This window comes from Pseudopodoces humilis, chromosome 26 (genome assembly GCF_049639895.1).
Source record: "Pseudopodoces humilis isolate 2021_Gansu_Grassland_sample_001 chromosome 26, ASM4963989v1, whole genome shotgun sequence".
Classification (NCBI taxonomy): Eukaryota; Metazoa; Chordata; class Aves; order Passeriformes; family Paridae; genus Pseudopodoces; species Pseudopodoces humilis.
Genome location: NC_142225.1, coordinates 1,180,215 through 1,199,934, shown reverse-complemented (window position 1 = coordinate 1,199,934; position 19,720 = coordinate 1,180,215). Strand labels below are relative to the sequence as shown.

At 50.3% G+C, this 19,720-nt stretch overlaps 1 protein-coding gene across 1 annotated transcript in view; it reads left to right on the top strand.

Moving 5' to 3' along the window:
• Positions 1–19,720, top strand: part of LGR6 (leucine rich repeat containing G protein-coupled receptor 6) — a 149,076-nt gene that overhangs the window by 113,739 nt on the left and 15,617 nt on the right. Inside the window, exons 7-12 of the mRNA XM_014258902.2 lie at positions 9,818–9,886; positions 11,318–11,389; positions 12,473–12,544; positions 13,578–13,646; positions 14,597–14,668; positions 17,714–17,779. Coding sequence (XP_014114377.2) covers positions 9,818–9,886; positions 11,318–11,389; positions 12,473–12,544; positions 13,578–13,646; positions 14,597–14,668; positions 17,714–17,779 — 420 coding nt within the window. The remainder of the gene's footprint in view (positions 1–9,817; positions 9,887–11,317; positions 11,390–12,472; positions 12,545–13,577; positions 13,647–14,596; positions 14,669–17,713; positions 17,780–19,720) is intronic.

Here is a 19,720-nt window from a genome sequence, read left to right as displayed (position 1 = left end):
AAAAGGGCTGGGGAGAGCGTGGCTGTGTTTTCAGAGGAACAGCAAGGGAAAACTGCCATCCAAAGGCCTGCATGGTGCTGACACAGGGGCCAGGTTCCCCACTGCTCTATGGGGAAAGGATTTCTCATGAGGGGGTCCCTGTGACATCAATTTCCACAGGGAGGCTGCTCTCATGCCCAGGTTTCCTCCTTACCACCTTCACCCGGAAAGCTGAGCAGCATCCTAAGGTCCCTGAGCTTCGCTCTCAGTCTGAACACAGTCTAAAGGCTGATGAACAATTTCCTCACACCTTGTAGTGCTCAACTTCAGCCTCCTTAGGTAGAATGTGATAACACTGAATTTATCCCTCTGTGTCCCTGAAATATGAATATTTTATGGATCACAGCTGAAGGGGAATGAGTGAAGCCCCCCAACATGACCAGGTCACTGCTGTGTGCAGAGATAGAAGGGGAGGCTGACCTAAACCTGTGCAGCCATAGGTGTTTGAGTGTGTGTGTGTGCCTCAGAGATAGCTGTGGGGAGAGCATGTAATTATGGCAGCTGAATCTCAGAGCTGGCCCCAGATTCTATCTCCAAACACCAGCACACACAGACCACCATTTAGCATCCCCAGCTTCCCTGCTATTAGGCAGGGCTCAGCCCTCGGTGTCCCCTGGCAGAGCAGAGCAGACCCCAGAGAGCGAGTGCAGAGCGCAGCTGAAAGGGGACAGAGGCTCCCCATGGATCTTCCCAAATCTTCCACCAGAGCAGCTGTGGAAGTGGCTCATTGAAAATGCCCCTGGGATGGGATCTCTGCTCTGAAGAAGAGGGGAAAGCATTTTTTCCCTCCCACCAGACTGTTTTGTCCAAGCAGGGAGAGGTGTGGTGGCCCTGGGGGCTGACTGTCACACACACACAGCAGGAAGCCTGCTGAGTCCGGGGGTCTCTGGCACAAAGCAGGTGGGCAGCAGCAGTGGCTCCCACAGTCTGTGCTCTCAGGTGGGCTGGCAAGGGATGTGCAGGGTCCCCCACCACAAAAACCACCTCATATTCCCCAACACCTGCTCAGAGCTCTGTCTGGAGCTGCTGAGGCAAAGGGAAAATGCAAAATTAAGAGCTGTGGCCCTGCCAGTGGGCCCTGTGATGGACACAGCCGAGTCCCATGGAGCAAGAACCAAGGGCTGGGGCCAGGGCTCCTCCTGCCTGACACAGACAGACCCTGGTGCTGGCAGGGAGCAGAAGCGTGTCCTGGCAGTGTCCTGCCTTCCCAGCCCCCAGTGGGGCCAAGGTGGGGCTGGGAAATGAATGGCTGCTCCCCAGGACCGGCTCAGAATGCTGGAGGCCTCCAGGCTGCAGCCAAAATAGCAACAATCTGCCCCAGAAGTGCTGCTCCTTTGGGAAATCTCCAGCCTGTCTCTGACACAGACGTGTTCAGAGAGGCCATGCAGCCCATCCCTCCTCCTGAGATGACCCTACTGTTTCCTATCTCCCTGGATTCTCCCTCCCCATCCACATCCCTGCCAGCTCCTCCGCCCATCAGACAAAGGAGATAAATCACTTGGAAAGAGCAAATCTCCATTCATTTAAAAACCTTTTAATTTCTTTTTAAAAAATAGCACTAATAAATTAGAAACGTCTCCCAGAACGGCTGAATCCAAAACCCTCTGGCTCCAGGCATTTTATCTGCCTAACCTTGCCTCACAGGAAATGCCCTTACCACAGCAGCCGTCCCATTACCCGGGTAATTAGTCGAGTCTGTAAATGCAGAGCAGAGCTGGAACCTACCAACTCCTCTGGAGAGTTGGATTTTCTATGGGAGGAAAAAAAAAAGTAAGAAAATTAATATAAAGTGCACCTTGGGCAATGAAGGCAGGAAGAAGGAAATGGGAAATATCTCCAGTACAGCTCATACAAGTGTTGGTTAACACTTTAAAGGCCAGGCAGGCTTTGCTGTTCTCCCAGAAAACTGTCTGCTACATGCTACCTTGCTCCTCAAGCGGATTTCACTCCATCAGTGTGTTTAATTTGAAGCCTTTTGTGCAGTCTTTTGATGTTAATCCCAAATCTGTGCAATTCCCAAAGCAGCTGATGGATTTGAGCCCTCAAGGACACCCTTGTTTGCTGCACTGAGCTGCTCTGGTACTTCCTCAGCATCCTGATGCTCCAGCCCTGCAGTGTCAGCATGGGTCCCCAGGCAGCTCATCAGGGCTCTGTTGCCAGAGGATGGAAGGGACTTCAGGAGAGGCTCAGCTACCCAGATTGAGGGGATGGAGAAAGGAAGGGGACATGTGGCTTTTTGGAAGGAGGGCCACAGCTGAGAGCCCTGGTTGCATGAGTGCCTGGTCCAAGAACAGAGCTATGAAGTTCACTGGCTGCTCTGGTCATTGTGTAAGTGGAAAGTGACTTTTCCAAACAAAGAAAGTCACCTGTAAAACTGAACTGGCAAACACACCTGGCACTGGCTAGGTGTCTCCTTGGGCTGTGCTGCAGCCTCTCCCCCTAAGGCAGGAGCCTGGACTACCAGGAGTGTGCCCTCCCTGATGCAGCCCAGCTCTGGCCACTCGGTACCTTGTAACCAGGCTGAGCTTTGGCAGAACACAAGCCCAGTCACATGTGATGTTTTGCACATTTATAAAGAAAAAAAAAGACAGAAAGTGAAGGCAGTTCAGGTGAGAAGGTAGCTCTGGAGGCACTGCACTTTTCCATGGCTCCACTGTAAGGCTTTTCTCCATCTCAGGACTCTGCCTGTTCTCTCTCTGCTCACCAGATCCTCACACCCCCTTTTGCACCTGGCAGCCTGGTTCCCCCTGCCGCTGATCCTGCAGCCTTGGAGCCACTGATCTTGCAATGAACAGCACTGGAGACCTCCAAGCTCCAACATCTGAGTCTGCAGACACGCTGTGACCCATCAGAGGTCCTCAGTCCCTCTGGTTCTTTGGGCTTCCTTTTGCCCAAAGCTTTTCCCTGTTCCCAGATCCTTTCCTGGAGCAGCCATCTGTGCCTCTTCCACCCGAGGTGTGTGAGTGTGAAGTGATGCCTGTGCAAAGGAGACAGCAGAGGCAGCTGGGGGCACATTTTCACCATGGATGTGCTGATGCACAGAAGCTCTGCCTCCATCCCACGCTCCCTCCTGCCAGCAGCAGAGCTCCAGGGGCTGATCACCAGACACTTGTGCACCTTGGGGAGCAGGTAGACATCCCCAGCTTCCTTCCTGCAGTTGGGGAATGCTCTGATGTAGACAAGGCTTCCCTGAGCTTTGCCTTCCTCTCCAGCTGGCAAAGAGCAGCCTCCTCTGTGCCTGCCTCCTGAGCCATCAGCTCCATGGATGTTTCTGTGTGTCCCAGCACAGAGGTCCCTGACCTTTGTGTCTGAATGTGCATGGCAGAGTGGTAAATATATCAAGCATTTACCTCTGTCAGCCAGAGAGCAGACAGGAGTCCTGGGTGGAACAGTCACACACTGGATACTGCTGGGATTTCCAGTGGAGATCAGAGCTGCACTGAGGGATTGGTGGCTGCAGGGGTACAAAGCACAACCCACAGACAATCTCCTGCCTCAGCAGTGGGCCATTGTCACACTGTATTGGGAACAGCAAAGCACGACACGGACTCGTCTGGGCTGCACAAGAGAGCAAGTGTTATTATTCCAGATCTTCTTTTATAGACAGGTCCAAGAAGGTCCAAGAGGTAAAACTCTCAATGGTCATTAAACCACCACATCACCATCATTGGTCAGTTGGGAACACCACCCCTTGCAAGGTGACAAACACCACCTGCAAGGTTGTCTTCTATCTCCAAGGACTGTCTGGATTCCTCCTTATGATTTCTCAGGCCAGACTTTCTCAGGCCAGTCTGAGAAAGTTATGTGACTTGGTTTCACACAGGCTCTGTGCTCCCTTGCCTGCTTTCTCACATTCAGCATCCATAGTGCCACAGAAACCCTGTAAAGTGCTGCAGCACCATATCAGTGAGAGGCTGAGACGTTTCCAGGCCAGGCTGCCAGAACGAATCCTCATTCAGAGACTGCTGCTTGCTCCTACAGGAATCATGTACCCTAAGCACCTGACAACCTTCTCACCACGGGCAGCCCATCTCTGCTCCTCTGGGACACACATGCACTCCCTCAAGTTCCATCACAGCCTGGCTTCTCCTTATAATTTGCAAAAAAAAAGGGGGCTGGTAGGATGTGAATAATTTCCCCGTGAAAACACCGACCCTAGCAGATGAATCCCGTGGTGGGTCCTGCCTGTCTGCAGTGCATGTGAACATCTCCCTCTTGTATGGCTTCCTTTAGGGGATGGGCACATTGCCTGGAGCCTTCCACGTCCCCCTTCCCTCCTCTCACTTATTGGAGACACTTGCAAGGGCACACACTCAGTGCCTGCCACTGCCAGGAGAGCGGGGTCTGGGCTGATGCAGCACAACAGAAAGTGTTGCAAGCATTCAGAAAAACACTTAGAGTGCTTAGGAACATGGTTTAGAGTGGGGTTAGTGGTTGGACTCAGTGATCTTGGCTTTTCCAACCTTAATGATTCTGTGATCCCACAAAATATGGCAGCTGATTGTGCACTTATTTTTCATATTGGACTAATCTGGCAGCTCAGCCACAAGCCATGAGTGCACGTATGGAAGTCTGGGTAAAGCTGTCTGGCCAGTGCTGGGCAAGAAGTCAAACTACATGGTCACCATGGCCCCCTTGGGCTTCCAGACTACCCATTAAATCATTCCCAGTGCTTGATTTGCCCACAGTAACCAGCACAACTAGCAGAGGCAGTAATTACATTTACTGGCAGTTTGATGAGGTGCCAGCCCAGGACAGGTGGAAATGCAGGTCCTCAGAGGAGGCTGCACAAAGTCCCCTCCAGGCACCATGGTAACATCTCCAACTCCACTGGGACCTAAACAGTCAGCAAATGTCCCATCTACAACTTCTAATCTCGCTTCACCTTCAGGTTTATTAGCTGCAAATTTGTGGTGTTTTGTGGCTTATGGAAGAATTTATAGTACTATATAATTTTATTTTTTTTGGCTTCCTGTGTGGAACCACTAATAGTCCATAACAGGCAGAAAATTGACCTGAGACTCTTTCCCCTCCTTCTCTCCTTTTGGCATGACTGAAGATATTAATAGTTCCAGGCTGCTTGTTGTCAGCTTCAAATCACCCTGGCAGTTAAAGCCCAAAATAACTGGGCCTTTGATGTGAACTTACTTTTATTTCTAAATAAACAACAGGGTTGGTTAAGATCTTCCAAATATGAAGCTATAGGCTCCCTCTAGCAATAAAAACAATGGAAAAGCAGCCAGTTCACTGTGTCTTGGGCAGACTGGGTGACCTTTCAGAGGCTTTCATTTCAAGCAGAAGAACAGACAAGGCTCCTCTTGCCATCCCACTGCCATGCTAGAGCTGGTAACTTTGAGCCCAGCCAAGTAAAGGGATTATTTGTAGTCATTGCTCTTGCACATCAGTTCTGAACCTCTTGCCCAACTGATTTCACTTTCAAAAGCCCTTGATAATGGGGAAAACTCCTTTATGCCACGCTCATGATTTTTAATTATTTTTGTTGTTGTTATTGTTGTGAGGCTTCCCTATTGTTTGGCATAGCCATGGCCATGGTGTGTTGCCATCCTTCCAGTAAATAACACTGCCATTGATCTGCTTTGTGCCAAAAAGGACAGAACTCCACAGCCAGGAAGCCCCACATGTGTCACACAGAGCCTTGGGTCAGACCCCAGAGCTGGGGCAGCACTGCCAGGTCCATCCCCTTGGGCTTCTCCTGGGCCCCCCCAGCCCGTGCCACAGCAGTGGGAACAGTGAAGTGGCTTTTTCAGCTTTCCCTGCGTCATCCCAAATCTGGAAGCAGTGGGAAAGTGCCAGAGTGTGGAGCTAGGGAAGAAAAGCATTGCCCAAGTACCTCAGATAAGGCAGGGAGAGGAAAGGGACCCTTCAAGGTGTTTGCTACAGCACCTCCTTTTCCTACATCCACCAGCTCCTGGAGAGGGTTTGTGATTGATGGGCAGCTCATTGATGGGCAGCTCAGGGGAGGAAATTCTGTTGCCACTGGAATCAAAAAGCAAAATCATCCCCGACCCACTGAGCCATGAGTCCTTCCCATCTGCCTTGACCCTCTGCTGGGGAAGAAGCTCCAGAGACCCACCAGCAGGCACATGGGCTGGGCCAAACTCCTGTGGGGCAGCAGGCAGAGAGGAGATGGCTGGGACAGATGAAGCCTGGTACCATCTGTGGAAAGAAGACCTGAGGACTGAATTTCACTAAATGAGCAGAAACTTCTTCACTGACATGTGGTGGAGGTTGAATGATGTTTCTGGGTCATTACTCGGAGCAGAGCCCAACTCCAGCTCCGTGAAAGAAGGGACAGGGAATTTTTTTCATGTCATGGTTTGGGTCTGGGCTTTGGGAAGAGTGACCCCACTGCAGGGAAGAGATGACACCTGAGGACCATCCTGAGTGCAGGTTTCTTCCAGCCCCTTCCAGCCAGCTGAACTCCATGGACAGAGCAGGGTTTGGCCAGGAGCTGTGCTGGAGACAAGTCAGAGCAGCACACGAGCCAGAGCAGCCACCTGCGAGCAGCTCTCGGGGACCTGCTCCCCAGAGCAGCTGGGTTGTTTTCCAGGAGGGAGGCTCACCTCCCCAAAATCCAGGAAGCACAGGCAGGAGCGAGCACAGGCACATTGTCTCCTCTGAACAGAGCGGGGTCACTGCCAGCCAGGATGGAGCAGCTTGACTACACCTGGTTGCATTTCCACTTTCCAACAAGCCCAGGGTCTGCCAGCATTCCAAGATGGGCTTTTACCCAGCAGGAGCTGCTGAACACAATGAATGCTCTTTGTGTAGTGCAGAGGGGAGGGAGGCCCCAGGATGCTGCCAGGGCTGGGAATGGTGTGTGTTCACTCAGGAAGAACTGGTCCTGTACCTACTTGCACACATGCGGAGGTACAAACAGAACTTTCATCTGCTGATGAAAGAACAGCCTGCCTGGAAGAGGTGCAGGCTGGAAAGGAAACACATTTTTAAAGACAGGAGCAAATATTACAGCACAATGAATTATTCCTTGTAAATAATACTGGTTGCAGATCTAAGATCCCTTGTTCTGTTAGTGAATCACAGGTGAGCCAAGCCTCCTCTCTGTTGGGCAATATCTTCCATCTGTCAGCAGTCACAGAAACAGTCCTGTGCCATCACAGGAAGCCTCCACAGTGGCAGTGACACTCTAGGGACGAGATGAATGTCACCTGGAGTTTCTCATCTCCAGGGACCATCCCTTGGCATCACACAGGCTCATCCCAGCCCCAGTTTGTGGTGCAGGGGAGGGAAGTGGCACAGGCAGACACCCAGCCCAAAATTACCTCTGCAGCTTCCTGCTCCCTGTGGAATCTCCCTCTAACTTCAGGGAGTCACTGCAGGGTGAAATTTTTAAAGGTATTATTTTAAAGGTACTTTATGTGCATAGTTTGGGGCTGTCATTCAACCTAGGCTACTAATGCCTCTTATTTCAACCAGTGCAGTGATCTGGAGGTTAATCAGATTTGACCGATGCTTTGAAAATTCCCAGTGAGGTCCTGCCTGCACTTCCCATTGCTTTTTTACTTGGGAAATCCACTCCTGTATCTTTCTGAGCAGCAGAAAAGGGATGTGCCATTAACAGTCCTGCCCCAAGCCAGGCCCTGATGGAACCTGGCAGGTGCCAGCTACAGACACTGGCCAAGAGCATCCAAGCAGCTGATAGGGAGCTACAAGCAAAGAGTGAAGCTATGAGCAGTCATGTGTTGGGCTATTTATCCTTGAGCAGATCAATCTGGGCTCAAGCAGAGAAGACTGAGGAAAACCACTGCTTGGAGCCAGAGGAGAGCAGAGTGTGTCCAAGCAAGTTTGGGGAGAGGCAGAGCTCTCCTGTCTAACAGATGTGAGGAGGCGTGAGGAGAGGACTCCTGTTCCACTCCTGGGCCCTGGGACAGGCACAGCAGCTTCAGGTGTGCTGGGACCCTGCCACCACTCTGCAGGGTGGGCACCAGGCAGGCAGAGCTCACGGTCTCACCACCAGACCTGTGCTCCTTCCCTGCTGATTGCCAGCACTGCCAACTATTAGATAAGATGAGCCCTTTCTGGGTCCTACAGGAGCAGGATTCATTTGCTCAAATCCCTGCACACAGTACCAGCATCCAGATGTGTAACTGGAAGAGAGAAAACTGCCCTCAGTGTCAGGGGACAAACCCTGGCAAAACAGGACCTGCCACAGCACCTGAGCTTCTCAGGGAATCCAGCAAGAAGGTCTGGTGTGGACCTCGTCAGAGCTACACAAGACAAAATCCGCCCACAACAACCTCATTCCATACTTTTGTCTTGGGTTTGTGCCCTATCTTGTAATTCTGTGATAAGCATTCCCTAAGACATAAATCATAGAAGCTGGAAGTCCTGGAAGGGCCGATTTGGAGAGACTCTCTTGGTTTCCCATGTTAATACCTTCAGGGCAAAGCTGAGGTGGTGCCATGGAGTCGTTCCCAAGCAGGGGCACTGGTAGTGAGAGAAGATGTAAGAGACAAAGGGGCCAAGAAAGATCATAACATAATGACCATGCCTGGGCCCAGAGGATGAGAATTACAGGATAATTGGGCAGCAGCCCATTGCTGTGTAAATGCTCAGTTATTTCTGTTCCATAAACCACAATCCAGGTTACACGGTAATTACTTTGAGGTTCATTAAGTGTAATTATACAGTAATCTCCAGGAGCCAGTAATCATGTTCCAAAGTATCTACCACTTAAAACTTGGTGAGTCTCATGCGAGTAGGAAGCAGTCGCATGGTTTTCAGACTTGGGTGAATTGCAAAGTGGGATGGCCAGGGCAGGGTCAAATGTTCCTGTGACAGCTGAAATTGCCTTCCAAGGAGCAAGTTTGGCTTGCTAGAGAAGTGCTGCACACCCAAAGCCCAGCCAGTCTCCATGGACACCCTCCAGCCAACAGCAGGAACAGCCTTTGAAGGGCTGCTCCTCCCAGGTTGCCAGCAGTGCCCCAAAGGTCAAATAAATCCTTTTCCAGAGGTCAAGCCCATCCTTGGAGATCAGACATAACTCTTGAGATTTCATTCAGACTCAGATGTCTCTTTTAGTTGCCAAGCCGGGGTGGATAAATTCTAGACTTGTGATTACAACCAACAGAGTATATTTTATTTATTTTACTACACAGCAAATTACACTTAATGCTCAGCAGTGTCCTTTCACATCACTTCCAGCTTTGGCTCATAGATTTCAATGTGGGGTTGACTCTAATTAGCAGAAAAAGACCCAAGTCTTCCCACAGACTCCTCTTCCCACTGTTCCCAGTCACAGCATGTCCCAGTGGCAGGGACACCTGGTGTCCCCAGGACAACCACTGAAGGAATGGTCCCCTGATCCCCTCTGCACCACAGGGTGAGGGGGCCCAGAGAACCCCTTCATGGGCTGTTTGTGTTTCTTGTCCTTCAAATAATCCAATTTTGACCTGGAAAAGCAAGAAAAAATACTCAGAGCCAAAGCCCCAGGGCTGAGCTCCTGTGAGAAGGGGCCAGGGCCCTCGGGAGATGGGGAGCAGCAGCACTGGCCAGTGCTGAGCACAGGACACTTGGTGGGGAGGAGCCCCATGGCAGCAGCCATGGCTTGGACTGGCTCTCACCTGACAGTGCTCCGAGCAGGAATGTGTGAGATTGTGTTTCCAGGCAGTGGCTGGATCAGCATGGTAGGAAATACCTGTCTCCCATCTTAATGACCAAGTTTAAAAGCACAGATAAAGGTGCTTGAGCTCCTACAGAAATGGTAATGAATGTTTTTCCCTTCTCTGTCTTCCAGGGATCTGAACTACAACGAGCTGCTGGAATTCCCCGGGGCTATCAGGACACTGGGACGACTGCAGGAGCTGTGAGATTTTCCACTTAATCCTTTTCAAAACCACTCCGTGTGGGAGAGTGACCAATAAAGCATCTCATGTGTTCTGACTTGAGGGGAGCTCAACCCAAACCCTTCTTTACCTTCCCAGTCCTGTCCACTGCATCAAAGCAGTTTATCACCTCAATTTCCAGCAGCCCTGACCACCTCCCCATCAGCCTCCACACCATGGAGGGGAGTGAGAGTCTCTGCCTGCCTTGGAGCAGGTTTCTCCTACTGTTCCTCACTCTCCTGTGGCATCTCAGGGGCTCAAACTCCATCTGTTCTCTGGCTGCTTCTGATGTCCGCTCCCCAGCTTGGGACCACCCGTGTTATTGTGAGGCCATGGTGTCTGCAGGCCCTGTGCCACCTCCTCTAATGTGCAAAAAATGTTTTATCTCCCTTAGGATAAATTTATAATAGGGAATTACCAAAGTTTATGATCATTTTAGTGGATAGCTCTCCTTCCTCTAACTGGTCAGCCTGGGAGACACTAATCATAAGAAACCATCCCACTTATCACCCACCAAGGTAGAAGCCCCAGGGTGGGGTGAGTTGATGTGGATCCACAGTTCCTGTGCCACACTGATGCCAGGTTGGGGTGGGACAAAAGCAGCTGCTCTGGTGTTTCTGGGAGCCTTGGAGTAAAAATCTGACACTACTTTTTTCTTTACTGGAACAATTTTCATGAGATTTCTCTGCTCAGCCCAGATATAATCATTATTCTCACCTTGAAAATGAGAATAAGATCCTTAATCCCCTTCAAGATGGCTTTTGAAATGACTGTCACTAAAGAGGAAAATTCCAAACAGTCATCAACTAATCACCTGCTCAGACTGAGATAAATAACTCACCTCTGAGATAAATAACTTGGGCATCACCCAGAGTTTGGTCTTAGGCCTGGGCACAGGAACCTGTGGCTGCCTTTGCTGTACAGGAGGTCATACTGTGGCCACAGAGCTCTCTTCTGCTGCAAAGTTTGCTGATAGAAATTTTCTCAAGCTTAACCAAAAATATCCCAGTTGAGCTAGAAATCGTTCAAAGTCATGCGGGCTGGTAATTCCTGGCACACTCTGGTTGGCAACTGTGGACCTGTAACAGAAACCATCCATAAAAATTGTAGTTCCTGGAGGATAGAAAATTTTGTATTTGGCTAGTTTCTGTTTCCTGACCTGTATAGTGTTAAACCTTAAGTCTTTGTACCCTTGGTGGGGTTGATGGGATCATATATGGAGCATCCACAGAGTAAATGCAGATTTTGTCCTGAGAAGCCACAGACCTTGTTCACCTGCTGGGATGATGCTGCACCTGGGAAGGAGCCTGTATCTCCTATTTTATGTATATTTTGAAGACTCTCTGGCTTTAAAAGTGTTGAGGAAAGAAGGTTAATTTAATTCATATCAAGACATTTTTTTCTCCCAACAGTGGCTTTCATAACAACAACATCAAAGCTATTCCAGAGAACGCATTCATTGGGAATCCCCTCCTCCAAACAATGTAAGAAAATTAAATAATATTTCCTACATCTTTATATTGCCCAGAAAGAGACATTTTCTGATGTCTTTAGTTGGGATTTCTGACAGTAGTCAAATGACAACAATCTGATATTTGCTATCCATGTGCCAAAGCAGAAATTGCTTCGTCTCAGAACTGCTGTGGGTTCTCCTTTCCTTGCAGCAGACGTTTGCTGCAGCACAGGCTGATAGCAAGGGAGGAACAAACTACAGGTGGTCTGCATGGAAACAGCCTAAGCCCTGGTTGACATCTGCTGATGTTTATTCCTTGTGTTCAGAAGCAGCAGCAGCAGCACGTGTCAGAGAGCTGGGATACCAGATCCCTGTGTGTCTGCCCAGACCTGGGGACACAAAGTTCTGCAGATAAACACACCCAGCTGTCACATTATTTCTGCTCTGACCCAGGCACAGTTAGTGATTTTTGGATACTTCTCTGAACCACACAGACATTGAAAATCATGGCAAGTGACAAAAACTCTGCTTGTCCAGAGTCAAATTATAGAAATACCAGTATCTGGAAAGCCATGGGTGACACTGGGTGAAACCATTCACTGCTCCAGGCAGAACAACCAGCCTCACCCCCATCTCCCCTGGGCAGCATCCACAGAGTGATGGGTGGTGGGGCCCATACACCCAAAATGTTCATCTCTCCATTGCATCTGCCCACCTGAAGTCTTTCACACTTAGTGGGGGGAAGTGCTTCTTGTAGGAGGGGACTCAGCTCCTCCCATATCCTACAAGAGCTCACTTCTCTCCCCTGTGACAAGTGGGAAAGGTGTGTGAGATCACAGGAGGTAGCCTCCAGTGCAACGTGCTTCTCAGTAGGACTGAAGAAGGGCTTTACACTTTTCTAGCCTGTCTGGTTCAGCAGGACCCCAGAGGACCCATTCAGACCAGCAGGAGACCTCAGTCATACCAATGTCCAGCTGAAACAGGCCAGTGGGAGAGCCTGTGGTTATCTGGGAACAAGAGTTCCTCACAGCACAGCAGCTCTGGGGCTCTTGACCTGTAACAGCATCTTCACTGTGTGCAGCAGACTCTGACCTGTTCCTCTTTCCCATTGCAGCCATTTTTATGACAATCCCATCCAGTTTGTTGGACAGTCTGCTTTCCAGTACTTGCCAAAGCTCCACACTCTGTAAGTTCACCAAGCACATTCACAGAGAGGTAACATCCAAGCTCCAAGCCCTGTGTACTGGGCACCTTTGTGGCCTCCTCCCTTCCACTTTTCAAGAGCCCCTGTGCCAATAGAGGACCATGAAACCACTCTGTTGCCCAAAGGCTACTCCAAGGAGTGGACACTGCAGATGTTTTCTTCTGAGGAAGGATAATTTTGAAAAGAGTGTTTTGGAGGCAGCCACTAATTCCTCCTCCCCACACAGCTGACAGGCACTGAGGCCTTCCAGGGTCTCCACAGTTGTGCCAGGAGCAGCAAAGACCTCATACACAAGTGCCACAGCTTTTGCTTCTGTTGTATAATTGCCCAAACAGAAGAACACTGAAAGACATCTGCCTTCCTCCACAAGATGGAGAAGTGGAGTAACATGCAACACCATGGCACAAATCATATTGCTGGGCAGCCAGCAGTGCAAGTGCCTCCTTCACGTGTTTGGCCCTAGGCCTGCTGCTCCAGGGCCACCAGCACAGGCTGGGCACCACCTGGACCCCAACAGCTGCCCCATGTTGGTTTTTCAGCCAACCTGTTGTGGCACAGAACTATAAATACTGAGGCAGAGGCAACCTCATAAATCTCTATTTACAAGCCTCACCCAGGCACATAAAATAAATCATTCAAATAGCCCTACATTCTTTAGATCCAAATGCACAGACCCAGGGAGGCTTGGGTGGGATGCCCTGCTTACATTCCCCATGGTAATTGCTGGGGGTTTTTTTATTTAATTTGGGTAGAGATCGTGCCAAGAATGTCAGTGGCTGGGAGAGGCTCTGAGCTTGCCAAGTCTCCTTGCATAGAAGTGCCCAGCTCCATCTCACTGTATCCACACAGAGCAAGGCATCTGCTCCAGCACAGGGACATGCAGGATCTGTGCCTTGATCACATCTGGGTGTGAGGAAGCAGATTTTCCACCATGGCTGATGGGTCTGGAACCTTGGGCAGTTGCACTTGCCTCCAGGTCCTCTGTCCAGCTCACTTCACCCTCGTTTCTCTGCAGGTCACTCAATGGTGCAACGGACATCAGGGAATTCCCAGACCTTAAAGGCACCACCAGCCTAGAAGTTTTGTGAGTGGCACCTCTCTCCCTTTTACCCTGCTAGCTGTGCTCTTCCTCCTCCAAGGCGGTCCAGGCTGTTTCAGTGAGGACAACTTTCCCAGTGCTGTGCAGTATTCAGCTCTGCCTCTCCCTGGTCACTCACCCTTCTGCTTCGTTTCACCCCTGTGGCTCCTGAACACAGCTTTCCTCCCTGTGAGTGGCTCTCTCGATACTCTTGAGTGTGCTCCAGTCTGGTTTTTGGTTTGTTTGGTTTTTTTCTTCCTTCCCTTCTGCATCTGTGAAGGAGTGAACCTCCGAGTGTAGTGCTGCACCCCAGTGTCTCTGCCCATACTGGAACTGGCACCGTGGTGTGGTTCAGGAAACATCTGCCACCCAGGCTGGGGCTCCTGCAGCCACCCTGTCCCCAGGCTGGGGCTCCTGCAACCACCCTGTCCCCTCCTCAGGAGAGCAGGGCCTTGGAGGACACGCTGCCTCTGGCCACACACAGTTCTCCTCTCTGGGACACTGGCCCCCATGCTGAGCCCAGGCTGGGAGCACCCCTGGCCAGGGTGTGGCCTGGCCATGCCATGTACCAGGGACACAGGGACACACCATCCATCCCTCATACACAGGCTTCTGAGGAGTCCTGGCTCCAGGCCTGTCCAGCCTGGACAATGGGAACAGGGATGGCAGAGCATGGTGCAGAGGGCACTGCCCCAGCAAGGCCAAGGACAGCTGTGAAATCAGTACTCAGCCATGGCCCAGAACTCGTTATAGGCACGTTCACCTTAGCCAGGTCCAGCAGCTGTGGCTGTTTCCAAAACTGCCGGGCAGTTTTTTATTCTCTCCAGGTATTTTATTGTCCTCCTGATATTGTTTCTCCTGCCACTATCTGGGACTGGCAGCCGGGCTTCTGGGTCACAGAGTCTGGGTGCTGGCTGTCAGAAACACCATTTCTTCTCTCTCCTCCATCCCTCTAGGACCTTGACCCGGGCAGGCATCCATTTCCTCCCCAGAAGGATGTGCCAGCAGCTGCCCAGCCTCCGAGTCCTGTGAGTAACCTGTGTCTCTGACCTGCCTGGTCCTTAAAAAATGCCCTCAGGAACTGGGCTTTCCTTTTGTCTAGATCAGGGAAAGGACCAGCTGTGGAAGACCATCCTGTGGTTCTCATTCCATCATCTTTTCCATGCAGAAATCACCACCTTCTTAATGACTACTCTGAGCTCTCACTTGTTCTTCAACTTGCTGCTTCACCACAGCATGATGCTCTGGTCTCAGGCTGCAGTCAGGCACATCCTCCTCGCTCTGCACCAGTAGGAACTGTTCCACCCCCATGCAAGGAGAGTAGAGAGGGTACAAAATGAGCTGCCAATTATGCTGAAGCTCTTAGCCCAAAAACAAGGGGAAAATCACCTTCACCCTCTGTCCCAGCCCTGGCTTATTGCAGCTGGGGCTCCAGTAAGTGCCATCATCTGGAGGAAGGATCCTGTTCGTATCCCAGGAAGGATCAGGTCTGACCTGATGGAGACCTGTGAGGCCACAAGGCCACATTTCCTCATGTGGGGTGGCACAGCCAGATCAGGGTTGTGCTCGGTCTCTATGTTTCTTTGGCTCTGCCTGCTTAGCCAGGCACTGAATGATGCTGGGGGGGGGGTCATGCTTTCTCCTTTTTCTTGGTACATGATGAAATCAACATCTCAGAAAGATTTTACATCATTTCAGGAATTGTACCCCTAGTTCCTGAGATCCCCAACAATGTTTGGAGTCAAAGACATCCTCAGGAAATGAGTCATGAGCCAGATTTATACAATTTTGCACCCTTAGGGCAACAGCAGGCTTGCCTCTCATCAGTCTTTATACAAGCAAGCTGAAAAAGAAAACAAGTTTGTTCCAGGAAAGCAACAGGAGTGAATTCTTGATCACGGAAATCGGAAACAAGAGTAAAACATGAAAATAAAAGAAGACAATTTGTAACTTAGGAGATTACAGGGTTTTGGTTCCAGATGTCCCTGTAGGGAAGATCTCTCATCTTGAGACATCTGGACCAATTCAGTGGTTGCTTTGGACTGGCCCAGGCTGTTGGGTCCCAAACCTCTGTTTATGTTTGCAAGTTATCAGACTGCAAACCCTCACAGCAGAACCTGTTCTTTGTGCCCACCCCACCATGTGAGAGAGTTTTATTGGGACACACCACCTTGTTCCTTGCTTCTTGTTCCTCTTCCCTAGTGAACCTTCCTGACATTAATTGCATTGCTTTCAGGGTTTGGAGAGAATGTGGGCCAATGTTTGTGCACGTTTACATCTCTCTTGCTATTGAAATGCCTTGGCCCCCCGTCCCCACAGACACAGGGGTTGTTCTCTGCCTGTCCCTTGGCAGCCATAGGAGCTCTGAGTGTGACACATCTGACCATTGATAACACAGTTCAAGCTGCACTTCTGGCCTCACACCATGGTGTGGATTCTCTGTGAGGATCCCTCATGGGAACTGTAGAGACACTGCAGGGGCACAAGGGCACGGCCATCCTGGGATGTCACCCATGCTGAACCCAGCTCACACAGGCAGGGCAGCCTTCGGCATCAACCTGGCATCATCCTGCTGTTTTCATCCAGAGCTCCTGCTCAGGGCACAGATTTCATGTCATCATGGTACATCCTGAGGTGGAAGTGACCCACAAAATCACTGAGTCCAGCTCCTGGCTCTGCACAGAACACCCCAACAATCCCACCCTGTGCCTGAGAGAGTTGTCCAAATGCTCCTTGAGCTCTGGAAGATTTGTCCTTCTTCTCAAGCAGAAATAGGTGAAGCTCCCCTGAGCAGAGCTGAAGTCCCTTGATGTCATCAGCACCTCCATCCTGGTATGTTCCCAACAGAGTGTGAGTGAGGCTGACCTGTTTGTAGATTCTGGGCTGCACCTGGTTCCCCTCACTCTGGAGGAACCAGAAATAACTCCTGGGGCTGGTTCTCCCCCAAGACTCTCAGCTAAGCTACAGCCCTGGCAAGCCCAATGGATTGACACACTGACCAGGGAAAAGTGACTGATGCTAAGGCTCTTTCTCCATCCTGGGTGACAGCCTCCAGAGTCAAGCACAAACCTTTTGCTTGCTTTTCCCTCCCTCTTCCTCTCCACCATGGAAAACTGGTGGTGAGTGGGTTGGCAAAAAAAAAATAATTGAAATATTTTAGGAGCAATCTATTGGCAGAAAAATGGAAACTGAGTTTGGAAAGTCGGCAGAGAAACCATGTACAAAACTTTACCCTGGGGCAAATTTCCCTTGAACAACCACAAATCCAGTCTCTGCTGGTGGGGGAAAGAGCTGGGTTTAAACATTGCTCCTTACCCAGCCTGTTTCAGCTTCAAAAAGTTCACATTAAACTGTGCCAGGGTGAGTTTTCCTCTGACTATCAAGCCACTCTGCTCCAGATGCTGACATGACACAGGGCTATGAACCAGGGGGAAGAGGAGTTTGCTGCAAACTGCTTTTGAGTGACAGCACTTGAAACAACAAGGACCAGAGGTTTTCAAAGTCTGTAATGTCCTGAACCAAATCCCTGCCAATGCCACAATCCCTTCCCTAATCTTGGGAGAAAGCCAGGAAAGGCTGAATGGGGAGCAGGCAATGGGGAGTGGGGTTGCTGTGCCAGGAGGGAGGAGAGAAAACAGCTGGTCAAAACCTCCCCAGGCTCTGCAGGCACATCTGCAAGATGTGGCAGAAATCTCTCTGTGCTGTGCCCACAGAAAGCAGGGCTGTGCATGGCAGAAGAGGCACAGGAGGGTTTTACAGCTGCCTTGAGGCTGGGGAGACAAGCCCACCCCAGCTGTATGAGCAGCTCCACCAGCCCACAGGCTGTGCTGCAGGAGCTGGGCTGGGGTGGGCGAGGGGGTGAATCACGGGGCAACCCTTGCCTTGCACAGAAACACACCCAGAGCCAGCATCAGGTGCAGGCTGGAGATCCCACTCCAGGGGTTCCCAAAAGTGGAGATGTGCAGAATGAAGTGAGGTCACCTCGCTCTCCAGCAGAACCTGCCCTCCAAGGGAGGCCTCAGGGGCACTGGCTTTTGGTGTCCCAACATTCCTGTACTGTCCTTTCCCTGCAGAGAGCTGTCACACAACCAAATCGAGGAGCTGCCCAGTTTCCATCGGTGCCAGCAGCTGGAAGAGCTGTGAGTATGGAGATATCCATGTCTGTGCTATGCTCTGGGGATTTTTCTGGGGCTTTGAGGAGAGGGGCAGTTCCCACACACAGAACTCCCTGAGCACTGGGAGAGTTAGGCATTATAATGCAGTTTGGAGTGCAAATGGACCAGAACTCCACTCTTTGCCCCTGTGCATGTACAGAATAAAAATACATTCCCTGTGCATAGGAGCTTAATTCAATGCTTTCAGAGGCCCCAGACACTTCAAACAGAAGCAGGATGTGACAGCACTGAATTCACTAACTCCAGTCCCACCATGAGCTAATCAAGAATGAGGTTTATGTAGACCATAAATGTCTTTTGATTCAAGGGGGGGCCCATGCCATGGGCACAAAGCAGCTCTTATCCACCCTGCCCAGGGCCAGCCCCTCCTGAGAGAAGGGGGATTCTTTCCTCAGGTGTAGCTCTTGAACTGGCTCCTCTCCAGCCCTGAGAGGCACAGCTGTTGCTCTGAGATAAAGATATTTACATTCAGCTCAAAGTGTCTGGAGATCTGACCCTACACTTCAAACAGAACACGAGTTCTTGGCCTTTTTGAGAAAAACTGTTAAAAAAAATTAAGGTAGACTCCATGATTTTTTTAAATAATTCTACTACTACCTGGAAGAACAGATGTATGGGAGCAGCATGCCCATTAAAAAAACCCACAAGAGAAGTTGTCTCTGCTCTCTGTAGCACCCCAGCCTGGATAGCCAGACCAGCTCATCCAGCCTTATCAAACTGGACATTAGAACGCTGTGGAACTACATGGAAATGAGAATGCACAGCCCCTGCTGCCTTTTATGGCAGCTGTGAGAGTACCCCCAGGAAAATATTTGAAAAAAATAGAAAGTACACCAAAAAAGACAAATGTTCAGAATTTCAAACCTGTAGTTTCACACATTCTGCCCAAGTTTCTTCTTACAAAATTTCATAATATGCCAAATTCAGACTTAACATTCATATAAAATCACATTTAATCCCAGTTTCTGGCTAATGAAGTCAAACAGATTTTACCTACATACCTAAAATTAATATTTTTATTATTTTTTTTTTATATTTTTTTTGTTAAGGGACCAAAATGAGTATATGGTCCCTTAACCCCAAAGTTATTGTCCTGTAAGCTCCACCACCACCAAGCATTCCTGATGGTTTGAAGCAAGTCTGGTTGTGCCTGGTGGTACAGGCTGGCACAGGAACAGCTCAGGTGTGCCCTCGCTCTGCTGTAACTGCAGACCCTTACCTGCACCACACAGGTGATCCCTCACACCTAAACATCCCTAAATTATTTTTCTCAGCCTTTCTCCAATACCCCTTCTGCCCAAACTCCCCCTCTTCCAATCAGTGAGACCCCCAAATTTTTGCCCAGACCTTCCAGTGGCCCCCAGCTGAAATCTTGGCTAGAGGTAGGAGCAGTGCCAGCCTGGGCCCGTGGGGCACCGGGGGAACAGCTCAGGTGCCCACCTTTGGAAGGGGAGCATGTGGCCAAATACCAGCTGAGACATTACAGCCAGTACATGAGGGTCCTTGAGTGAGATAAGATCATTTCTGAGTCTAAAGGCAGATTCATGACCTGGAAAATGCTCAGGGAGCTGCTGTAAATGGAGCACCAGGCATTGGCTGTCTCCCCTTGCAGAAGGTCATAGATGGGGGGACACTGCTTTTGCAGGTCTGGGAATTCATGATGGGCATTCAGCAGAAATCTTAATAAGTATTCACCACTGTTTCACACTAGGGAAAACCAAACTGAGAACTGAACCTTTCCCATGAAGGTGCATGGTTGGAGCATCCAGGATGTCTGTTGAGGAAGTGGGGAGTGTGTAGGTCAGTCAGCAGAGTCTGTGTGAACTCTCACCCTACTCTTTCCCCTTCCCCAGGGGATGAAGGAGCTGGAAAGGAGATGTGGAGGGCTGAGGCACTTCATGTGCA